Consider the following 12,425-nt stretch of genomic DNA (forward strand, 5'->3'; position numbering starts at 1 on the left):
TTATTTTTTAACATGCTTACTAGAGAGTGACAGCATCGAGCGACATGGTGTCAGCCCGCCTTGACATAAAACAAAGTTCTGTGGCACTCGGGAAATTTTGCAAAGGCACTCAGGGAAAACCTGGAAAACTCGGGGAATTTGGAAAGGTCAGCTTGGTAGACACCCTGGATAAGGAAGGATTGTTGGACTCCATTGTTACGGGAGACGAAACGTGATGTTTCATTTCACTCCTGAAACGAAACAAAAATCCGAACAGTGGCATCACCCAGAGTCACCAGTCACAAAGACGTTCAAAAAAACTCGTTCTGCTGGCAAAGTCATGGCCAGTGTTTTTTGGGATCGTAAGGGATCGATTTCATGGAACGTGGGACCACAAACAACTCGGACAGTTATTGTGAAACACTAATAAAACTCGGGCGAGCTATCCAGAACCGCCAGAAAGGACAACTGGCAGCCTGTGTAACGCTACTTCATGACAACGCCCAACCTCACGTCTCCCGTCAAACCCAGGAACTTTTAACAAACTTTGGGTGGACTGTCACACCCCACCCACTGTGCAGTCCAGACCTCGCACCTAGTGATTATCACTTGTTCCCCAAGTTAAAGGAACATTCGAGTGGCCAACGCTTCCGGAGCAACAATGAAGTCAAAGAGGGGAAACGCTTCCTCAACGGGTTGACGGCGGAGTTCTACGACATTGAGATACAGAAATTGGAGCACTGGCTACAAGAATGCATATAATTAGATGGCAGTTATGTAGAAAAATAGAGCAAAGGTTTATCTTTCCAATGATGTAAATTTCTATGAGAATAAACAATGTTTTCTATTTCTAAAATTGATGGGAACCTTATTTCTGGATCAACCCTCATATTATATTCACATAGGAACAAAGTGTTATATGTGGGACCACTCGCTCACACAAAGCATTCATTGGTTTTGTGACACCTGCATTTATCCTAAACCTTTTATGAAAGGGGGAAATTTCGGGGAGAAATCGTGTTTAATCTAATTTTCATAAAACTTCGGTGTGCAAAAATAAGGAATTTCAGGGTTTTACCTGCAAACGAAGGACCCTATGTATAACATGCACTACAGCCTCCCTCTTGTGCTATGATGCAGTAAAAATTTTTGTGGATGGTTTCATAAATAAACATACTGAAAATTGCAAAGACCTTTCTGAACTACCCTGCATTCTCCCCCCCCCCCTTCTTTTTTCCTTTATTTGATTTTCAGACAAGGTCTGATTTGTGCAATCCTATAAATTATTATGACTTTCATGCATGTTACTTTCTTTGTTTCATATAGGCTACATCTGATGGCGGATTATGGAATAAGCCTGTGTCACGAATTCACCTCCGAGCCTGGACCTCCATGTCAGGACGCTATTTACACATATCAAATCCATCAGAGAAGCTTGTGTGTGACAGAAATATTTCCATTTTATTTTATCATACAAAACTCAGAAACCATCCTGAAGGAGTTACCTTCTATTATCAGGTGAGTGGTAAAATCGGCGGCAGCGTGTTATATACGTTATGCCAGGTTTGTCTAAATGGCAACAGCCATACTATAGATAAAGTTATTAGCACACACTGCATTTCTACATTGATCTACAAGTGTCTGTGAATCCACTGTCCGCTACGCAAATTTCTATAATAAAACTGTTCCCACTTTTGAATATCGAATGACATTTACTTGTCTGCTGCCTTTCTGAAACTGTGTGCCACTGTGTGCCTTCTGCTACTAGAGTATGCCTCTGTAGTTTGTGGCAGAACGTGCAACACTGATTCTGTCCTTAATGAGCGCATCCAGAATGAATTTATATTATTTTCCGCTTTTGACATAATGCTGACCATAGTTCAGCCCTTTTATGTGTATGTCAACTTGCACCTCTAAAGTCAAGGTGTATTAGGTTGGACCTTCTGCTCTTCTTTAAGGTGGTTCTTGGCACCACATACACAAACTCACACACACACACATACGCACACACACACACACACACGTACACACACACACATACACACACACACATACACACACATGCACACACGTATACACACACACACACACACACACACTGCCCAAAGCCTCTTGATCTTGTATAATTTTGCATACTGCAAAAATCTACCAGGTAGCATGTCATGTGTTCTGCATAGGCTTTTTGCTGTAGTCACTGTCTTATGGCTCAACCTTAAAGACACGCAATACATATTCTGCCTATATTGACATATTTCAGAGTTTATTTCCTGTGATTCATACAAGTGTAGATAATCACGTATGGTAACATGCATTGATGCCCACCTCCTCGCTGTTTCTTCTTTTTTTCTTTCCTGCTTGTTCCTCTATCTCATACAAAACTGTTTTGTCTACTACATTTGCCTTTTCAGTGCACTTGTTTTGTGTAGTAGTTTCTAAGTGCACCATTATAAGGGCTTCATGGCTGTTCTTGGGCACTATCATAAACATTATTGTTGTTGTTGTTGTTATTATTATTATTCTTGTTGTTGTTGTTGTTACAACAGATGCTCTTGAGCTGCTGTAGTAGCTCTGTGGCTATAATGATGCACTGCTGAGCTTGCGGTCGCGAGTTGGATGCCAGCTGTGGCGGCAGATTTTGACGAGGGCAAAATGCAAATATGGTCCTGTACCATGCATTGGGTGCATTTAGTTTAAAGAACCTCAGTTGTTTAAAATTAAGGTTAAATTTAATTAACCTATGTATGTGCTGCTCACTCCTGTAAGGGCCCACTAAGGCAAAAAGTATCCATTAAACAAATGAATAATAATCCGGAACCCTCCACTATGGCTTGCCTCATAATCAGCTCATGGTTTTGTCATGTAAAACTTCAGAATTAAATTTTTTAGCTTAACAGAAGCTCTGACTGATCATCAGTGAGTGCTTGCACTGAGCCCTTATACACGGCATGGGTTTTGTGCTAAGTAGCCCAAAAATGCAGATATTTTCAGTAGCTATGCCAAATCGAAACCTCTTGCAGGCACGTCCAGCAATATCAGCACTTTGTGCATTGGTTACGAACAACAAGCAAGTTGGCACTCACATAAACAGAACAGCAACAATGATTGGAATATGGGTCGAGCTGACAAGATATTCACGGCCCTTGCAACATTATTTTCTCACTAAAAAAAAGCAAGTTTTCTTATTATTTATCCTGTCAATTAGCTCATTTAAGCACCAGTTTCCAGAAGAGTGCAGGTTGAAAGAAAGGTATTTTTGTGCATTCCACACTCCCAATGGCATATTAATACAGCATAAGCCAATTGTGAGCAAGGTGCAGGTGATAGTCACTACCGTACGTATTACCAGAGCTACATGATGCCATCAGTGCGGCATGGCTTCATTAAAATTTAGTTCGTACACCCTGTATACTGTGTGCTTCACTTGCACACATCTCGTTGACAACCTCCATATTGAATGACCCCAGCTATCTAAACCAATGTAACTTAGCCAAACTTTAGGTAAGGCAAACTAATGAATTATGTCCCATTAAAATGAATTATTCCTAATTTTTATATAGACGTGCAAGCTATATAAATTAAGCTGACCACTAGTATGTTACTACCTGCAGAGAGCATGCAGAATTTGTTGAATGGAAGTTTTATTACTGTCATCTAACATAAATGTTGAACTACATTTTAATGTGATGCGGTCTCTGCTAGAAAATGGGTTCTTTGATTTCTTTTTATCATTAATACCTTGCTGTCATATTCTGCTCTTCAAGGTTGTGTCTGGACATAAAGTTGTGGACAAAGGCACACTTTCACCAAGGCGTTCGTGGGATGACATAGCCGACCGAATTCCACTTGACTCTTCATCAAGCAGCATGAGAGTATCTGGATACTCTGTATCCATGTTTAATTTGACAGTGAGGCCTGGCTGGGGCTTGTCATCCACTGCACGTCTAATTGTGTACTATGCACACCCCAACGGAGAGGTCATTGCAGACGCAGTCCCACTGGAGTTCAAGCCATGCAGCTCAAATGAGGTAAGAATTTATCTGCTCACGATGTCAACTGTGGTTGCCAGTACTTACTTTACCATTCTGATTTAGCCACATAAATTTATGATGAAGAACAATATAAAAAAAATTATTCAACAAAGCTAGCACTTTAGTTACTCTTGCATCATTGAGGGAAACTGATTGAATGTGTCATGTGTGTTAAAAAGAGAAATTGTAGCCTCAAGGTGGCTGATGAATATAGTGGAAGGGGCCACTACAGGCCTGGTTTATTCAGAAACTGGCCAGTCATGTTTATGATTTTTCATAGTGGCAGGTTGATGCGGCCATTCTGACTGGCAACTTGCATGTTCTATTGAGAACCTAGACTTGTGTGCTAGTAAAATGTTACTGTCAGCTTCATTGGCAATGGTTGCATTGTCATAGCAGATTATTAAGTAGTTATTTTATTTATAGCTTGACAATAAGTCAAGAAAGTAAATAGCATAGAATACGCATAGTATGTAACAATCATTGTTTGAACATTCAGGTACTCCTAAGTTTCGCTGCAAAGTCTGTTCAGCCTGGGATGCCAGCAGCACTGAGTCTCTCAGCTGCTCAAGGCTCTGTGTGCGGTATCTGGGCCCTAGACCAGAGTCTGCTGCAGAAGACAGTGGAATCTGGGCTCACACCTGAGAAGGTACAACACATTGCAAGTCCTTTGATCATTCAAAGTTGCTAGCCAAGGCAAGCTAACCAACCTGCAACCAGGTTCTTTAGCAGACTATGTCAACGCAACCCCTTTAGCACATTAACCAGATGTATTTTTTGGTGCTGCCATGAATGTTGTGTTAAGGTGGTCAGCTCACCTAGCTCTTTCAAATTTTTTTTGCCGCTTTTTTTTTTATGATTCAGCTTATTGTGCCGTTGTATAAATTATTATTTTATATACTTACCAAGTGAGACACCATAGACAATAAGATATTAACCCTTTAGTCTTTTATTCAGGACTTCTCACAGGGACCTGCCGCACTGGCTTAGTAGCTATGGAGTTGCTACTACCGGCCGTGGCGGCCGCATTTCGATGGGAACAAAATGCAAAAACGCCCATGTCCCATGCATTGGCGGCACATTGAAGATGCCCTTAGTGGTGAAAATTAATCCGGAGTCCCCCACTATGGCGTGCCTCACAATCAGATTGTGGTTTTGGCACGTTAAGCCCCAGAATTCAGTTCAACTTCTTACGGGACCTAAACTTGAGTATGTTATCTCATAAGAATTTGATGAAACATTTCTATTAAAAACTAAATTAATAATGAAACAGGCAAAAAATAATTCAGGAATGAGAAAATAAATCTACACATGGCCTAGGCACTAAATGAATTCGTAAAGCTGGTTGCTTCTTATATAACCATAGAGGTTCCATTCAGACAGGCTTGCTGTTTAATGTGCACTATTCTTTATCCATATCTCATAAAAAGTATGTGTATCTCTATCTGTTTTCTGTCTTGTAAGTTACCTGCTGAGTTTGCTTGTCACCCAGCTCCACATTTCACTTCAGAAGTCCCTAGCTGGCTTACTCATGAGCTGAATAATTAGAGCTCAGAAATGCTACCAGTGTTCCGAAACTGCACTCTGTTGCTGAGCACGAGGTCGCAGGTTTAATTCTTGGCCTGCGTTCTTACAATGCCTGCATGCTCTTTTCAAGCTGTAATGCTTTTGAGAAGTCTACTTGGAGCTACAGTATGACAAACATAAACAATGTTGTAATTAGATGCTGATATTAAATTACCTGCTAATTATAGCCAGGTTCTGCAGCTTTAGTTACATTCAGAATTTGCATGTCCGGTGTGCCAACAAGGTGCCATTGAAATTTGAGGGCTCTTCTATATGAGATGGAGCAGTAACTGGCATTATGAAAGCATATGCAGTTATACCTCGATATAACGAAGTATTTAATTTTTCATGGCCTCCTGTCTATAGAACACCATTATTTAGAACCTCAACATAACGAAATGCGTTTGTATGCCATTTCAATATAACGAAATTTCACTGCTGCCGCAAAGGAATGCCGGGACAATAAATGGAAATTTCCGCGGACGCAGATGGTCAAATGATTTAATTACAAGCGGCTGCTTGCAAACGCACCTCTCAAATAGCGCGCCTCGCGCCAAGAGCGACCGCCGAAGTGGAGCCGCATCATGTTCCGTACAAAGTCCAAGTGCCATAAGATCCTGTCACACCCCACGCACTGTGTGCTTTAGGTGCGAGTGAAAGTGTGCGAGGGTGAGACAAAAAAAGATGGTGGCTTCACGAGTGCCGTCGTCCTGCGCGAGCAGAGGGAAAGAGGGGGAAGGGAGCGAACTCGTGGTAATGCAATCAAACGCGCGCGAGGGGCCGGGGGCTAAGTTGGTGCGTCTCGGCCGTGGATGCGCATTTACATGGCTGTAAGTGCGGCCGAGCGCATACGCAGCCACGCACCTTGCTTTAGAGGTAATCTGCCGCATATGCAAAGAGTGGGCGTGCCGAGACAGCGTGGCACCACGTAAGCTGTCTTACCGCGCGTTTAGTATTGAAGGTTGCGTAATCTCGAGTTTCGGTGACCCATTCGAGCGAGAGGCAGACGAATCATTCGCTCCCCGCTGCCGGCGCTTTTCCTGATAGCGTGCGGGTGACGTTATCAGCCGTGGGGACGGAATGCACGTGAAAGCGTGGCTGGTTTCGCTTAATTCGTACCGCCGAGAAGATATCGTTTTATAGAAAATTATCAAAATTATTTTCTCATTCAAATTTGCTTTCTTCGACTGCCCGATAATCCGGAAAATTCTGCGGCCCCTTTCCGCATAAGAAAAATCAATCGGTGACTGTACTTATTTGCATAAAAGGCCGAATTTCAATAGAACGAAATTTCGATATAACGAAGCAAATTGCCGATTTTACCGACTTCGTTATATCGAGGTTTAACTGTAATTTAGGGTAATATGGAACAAAAGTAGTGTGTATGACTCAGAGGTTCGATGTATATACATAAAATGATTAATGGAAATGTCACTGTTCCAGTGGGTATAAGCACAGGCTTGTGAAACTGAAGCAGACAGTATGGAGGCTCAGTGAAAAATGGTGGCTTGAAGGGATTAAGTCTGGCTGAATAACGCCTCAGCCTAAATTTCACAGGCATTGTCCTGAACACACGTCCTCTTGTCGAAATGTTGGCTCCAGGCCGATGCGTCCCTTGTTCAGTCATTGTTGATCACTTCAAATAGACAAAGATATGTGAAGCATTTGTTATGCATAACTTTTTATTAATTTGGCATGTGCCTGTTCTATAAACCACTATACAAGTTTGTTTATTATTATTTTTTACTCTGGATTAAGCCTTTTCACACAAGTAACTTCACACAAGGTTGCTTGTCAGTCACATCTCCATGTTTTCACCCTGCTTTGAACACACACTTATGAGACCTTTTCTGGGTGTGCACTTGTTTTCTTAGGAATTGCCCTTCCTCCTGTCACATTCTTTAGCTCTAAGTACTCAAGTTCATCCTTTTCCTTCACTTTTATGCCAGCTGCACAAGTTGTTGAGCCCTCTGGAAGCCAAGCCTAATCGCCCAAGTGTTCTGAAAGGTCATTGTGTCCTGAATGAAGAGAACTGTAAGTCGCAAAGTTACATGTAAATCCTTTTCTCTTCATCTACACTATTATGTCAGCGTGCTGCTGTCAGGCTTGTTTATGCCTGACCTAATAATAATACAATGATGGCACCCGCCATGGTTGCTCAGTGGCTATGGTGTTGGGCTGCTGAGCACGAGGCCACGGGATCGAATCCCGGCCACGGCGGCTGCATTTCGATGGGGGCGAAATGCGAAAACACCCGTGTACTTAGATTTAGGTGCACGTTAAAGAACCCCAGGTGGTCAAAATTTCCGGAATCCTCCACTACAGCGTGCCTCATAATCAGAAAGTGGTTTTGGCACGTAACACCCCATAATTTAATTTTTTTAATTAATACAACGATGGCAACTGTTATAAGCACTCAGTAGCACATGTCAGATCCACAGTAATGTGGATATGGCAATAAATTACATCATCAGCAGCAGCAGCCTGGTTACACCCACTGCAGGGCAATGGCCTCTCCCATACTTCTCCAACTACCCCGGTCATGTATTGTGGCCATGTTGTCCCTACAAATTTCTTAATCTCATCCGCCCACCTAACTTTTTGCCGCCCCCTGCTATGCTTCCCTTCCCTTGGAATCCAGTCCGTAACCCTTAATGACCATCGGTTATCTTCCCTCCTCATTACATGTCCTGCCCATGCCCAATTCTTTTTCTTGATTTCAACTGAGATGTCATTAACTCGCGTTTGTTCCCTCACCCAATCTGCTCTTTTTTTATCCCCCCCCCATCTTAACGGTACACCCATCATTCTTCTTTCCATAGCTCATTGCATCGTCCTCAATTTAAGTAGAACCCTTTCGTAAGCCTCCAGGTTTCTGCCCCGTACATAAGTACTGGTAACTGAGAATACTGGTACTGAGAATGCCTGCCAAATGCACCCCAGCCAATTATTATGCTTCTGATTATTTCAGTCTCATGATCCAGATTCGCGGTCACTACCTGCCCTAAGTAGATGTGTTCCTTACCACTTCCAGTGCCTCGCTACCTATCATAAACTGCTGTTCTCTTCCGAGACTGTTAAACATTTAGTTTTCTGCAGATTAATTTTTAGTCCCACCCTTCTGCTCTGCCTCTCCAGGTCAGTGAGCATGCATTGCAGTTGGTCCCTTGAGTTACTAAGCAAGGCAATATCATCAGCGAATCGCAAGTTACTAAGGTATTCTTCATTAACTCTTATCCCCAATTCTTCCCAATCCAGGTCTCTGAATACCTCCTGTAAGCACGCTGTGAATAGCATTGGAGCGATCGTATCTCCCTGCCTGACGCCTTTCTTTATTGGGATTTGGTTGCTTTCTTTATGGAGGACTACGGTGGCTGTGGAGCCACTATAGATATCTTTCAGTATTTTTACATACGGCTCATCTACACCCTGATTCCGCAATGCCTCCATGACTGCTGAGGATTCGACTGAATCAAACGCTTTCTCGTAATCAATGAAAGCTATATATAAAGGTTGGTTATATTCCGCACATTTTTCTATCACCTGATTGATAGTGTGAATATGATCTATTGTTGAGTAACCTTTACGGAATCCTGCCTGGTCCTTTGCTTGACAGAAGTCTAAGGTGTTCCTGATTCTATTTGCGATTACCTTAGCAAATACTTTGTAGGCAACGAACAGTAAGCTGATCGGTCTATAATTTTTCAAATCTTTGGCATCCCCTTTCTTATGGATTAGGATTATGCTAGCGTTCTTCCAAGATTCCGGTTCGCTCGAGGCCATGAGGCATTGCCTATACAGGGTGGCCTGTTTTTCTAGAACAATCTGCCCACCATCCTTCAACAAATCTGCTGTTACCTGATCCTCCCCAGCTGCCTTCCCCCTTTGCATAGCACCCAAGGCTTTCTTTACTTCTTCCGGCATTACTTGTGGGATTTCAAGTTCCTCTAGACTATTCTCTCTTCTATTATCGTCGTGGGTGCCACTGGTACTGTATAAATCTCTATAGAACTCCTCAACCACTTGGACTATCTCATCCATATTAGTAATGATATTGCCGGCTTGGTCTCTTAACGCATACATCTGATTCTTGCCTATTCCTAGTTTCTTCTTCACTGCTTTTAGGCTTCCTCCGTTCCTGAGAGCAAGTTCAATTCTATGCACATTATACTTCCTTATGCCAGCCGTCTTACGCTTGTTGATTAACTTGGAAAGCTCTGCCAGTTCTATTCTAGCTGTAGGGTTAGAGGCTTTCATACATTGGCGTTTCTTGATCAGATCTTTCATATCTGGTGATAGCTTACTGGTATCCTGTCTAACGGAGTTACCACTGACTTCTATTGCACACTCCTTAATGATGCCCATAAGATTGTCGTTCATTGCTTCAACACTAAGGTCCTCTTCCTTAGTTAAAGCCGAATACCTGTTCTGTAGCTTGATCCGGAATTCCTCTATTTTCCCTCTTACCGCTAACTCATGGATCGGCTTCTTATGTACCAGTTTCTTCCATTCCCTCCTCAAGTCTAGGCTTATAAATTACTTATTATCTGGCAAATCAATTATTTATTAACATCAGAAAATGAAGCTTATGGTTTTTTGTTCACGAAATAAATCTCCATGCTACCTGTGTACATAGCGTCCCACCCAGCATTACCATTTAATAGGTGTTCAGCCAGGCCACTTTCTAAAATGAATGTTCATGCCTACTTATTATAAAGGAAAACCGCATATAGCACTAATTTAAAGGCGAGGCACTGCTTTCAACAGCATGCTCCTATTACATTGTATTATGCCTTCATTTATAGCCACTTAAATTAAAATTATTGTATCAGCTTATGGGATCTGACATACCACTGCCATATAACTCCATTGCGACACATCCAAGATAATGCTGTTCATATCATTGCTTCGACTTCTCATAATGCTCATGTTACCCCCATCTTCACTGATTTAAATCTCTCTTTACTAAATATAACTATCTGGTACAACCATGGCATCGTTTATACCGCCTACTTAATTATCCACATTTGAATTATGCCATTGGTAGAAATAGTCTCACTAATCCCAACACTATTAGATTTTTTTATAGAATAATATTTTGCTCCCTAAATCGCACTGTAACTATGGCAAACATGTTGGTTTTGCTGGTGTGAAAATTCTGAATAGTTTACCAGCTCATGTTAAATCTTCCCCAACGTTATCATCATACCAGCATTCACTTAGATCTTATACTACAACTTTGTAAACTGTATCCCTGCTTCAATGCATTCTTTGTTTGCCTATATTCTTTGATTATCCATTATATTATACAATTTTTGTGTTAAATATGTTGTGTTAGGTGTTACTACTTCAACATGTGTAACTTCTGTAAACCTTTTTTTTATTTATTCCTAATTGCAATTGACACCTTTTTATTAATGTATTCTTATGCAACTAAATACAAGAGATGTTGCTGCAGTTTCAAACTGTGAGACATATTTCTGTATAACATCTCCTGTATATACTAATGAATCTGAAATCTGAAATGTCACCTAAACTCTGCAACATCAGTCTGTTTTTAGCACAATAAGAGGGAGAAAAAAACCATCTATCTAGATAGTTATTTCTTTATTAACAAAACTAGCCTAAAAGAACTATGCAGAGGACGAAATTCCTTGTCAGTACTGCAAAATAATATAATTTGTTGCATCTTCTGGAGAAATATTTTTGAAAAAATTCGCAGAGTAATTTGGGCAACTATCACAGTTATGCAAGGTGAGATGTAGTTGCTGCACAATAGGGTTAGTGGATAGTTTTGGCACTTATGCTAAACCCATGTACATGCACTCATTTTGTCTATATTTCATTACATTGGTTGGTGTGTTGTGGAAACCTGTCTTGGACGAGTATACATATTACAAGTTAGGACAGTCCTGGTGCTGTAGCCAGTTCTTGACTCCTGTTTGTTATTTTTATGAAAACAGCGTTTAAATAAACTTATGTTTAACCTATAGCACTTACATTGAAAATGCGCTGACCACTTGACATCTTCATATTGGCCCATGAATTGGATGGCTGCTAACAAATGCACTGTTGTATGAGATGAGCAACTATAATTACAAATCCCAACTTTAGACACACAATGATGCAAAAAATGTTTGTGACCCTATAAATGTTTACTGCAACTGGCACCGCACTAAATATCACTGCATGGAATATTGTCACTGCTACTATCACTACTATGCACCTTGTGCTAGACTGTGAGATTATTTCTGTCCTTCAAGTATACATGTTTCAACTTTTTTAGGGCATTTTGCAGGACCCACATTATTTCTTGACTCGGCTGCTGCCTTTGAGGTAAGCATATGGCACTGCGTGTAGCTCGGCTTCACACGGGAACTGAAATTTAATATGGTTATTGAGCTGTATAGTGTTGCAGCTATTGTAATGGTTCTGCAAACCTGATAAAACTGCCTGTGCAATTTTTCTCAGTTTGTGAATAATGAAAGAATAACACAAATATAACATCATCAAAAAAATATGGAGAAATATTTATTGGTTCTCAAGTTACAATGGGGTACTACATCTAGTACACTGGGCGCATGGTGTTTCAATGGCCAGGGCACTTGTCAATGGTCGCCTACCTGCTTGTATGAAATTTTTGATGCACCCTTTTTTGAGGCACCAAGTGCCTGTGCGCTTCTCGCATCTACATGATGCTCGGGCAGGACAAAATCGGCATCGCAGCTGGTTTCCTATTTTTTTCGAGGTAGTGACCGTTACCTTCCGCCATGAGTGTCCAAACCTACATATAGTAACACCCAGCAAGCACGGCATCGGCAATGCCGACATCGCAAGTGAGGCCTTAGGTGT

At 41.4% G+C, this 12,425-nt stretch overlaps 1 protein-coding gene across 2 annotated transcripts in view; it reads left to right on the forward strand.

Moving 5' to 3' along the window:
- Window positions 1-12,425, forward strand: part of LOC126541471 (ovostatin-like) — a 73,408-nt gene that overhangs the window by 26,276 nt on the left and 34,707 nt on the right. For both annotated transcript variants that reach the window (XM_072286490.1, XM_055076670.2), the window contains exons 12-16: window positions 1,306-1,497; window positions 3,741-4,004; window positions 4,507-4,656; window positions 7,523-7,607; window positions 11,860-11,909. In XM_072286490.1, coding sequence (XP_072142591.1) covers window positions 1,306-1,497; window positions 3,741-4,004; window positions 4,507-4,656; window positions 7,523-7,607; window positions 11,860-11,909 — 741 coding nt within the window. The remainder of the gene's footprint in view (window positions 1-1,305; window positions 1,498-3,740; window positions 4,005-4,506; window positions 4,657-7,522; window positions 7,608-11,859; window positions 11,910-12,425) is intronic.

This window comes from Dermacentor andersoni, chromosome 2 (assembly GCF_023375885.2).
Source record: "Dermacentor andersoni chromosome 2, qqDerAnde1_hic_scaffold, whole genome shotgun sequence".
NCBI classification, from domain to species: Eukaryota; Metazoa; Arthropoda; class Arachnida; order Ixodida; family Ixodidae; genus Dermacentor; species Dermacentor andersoni.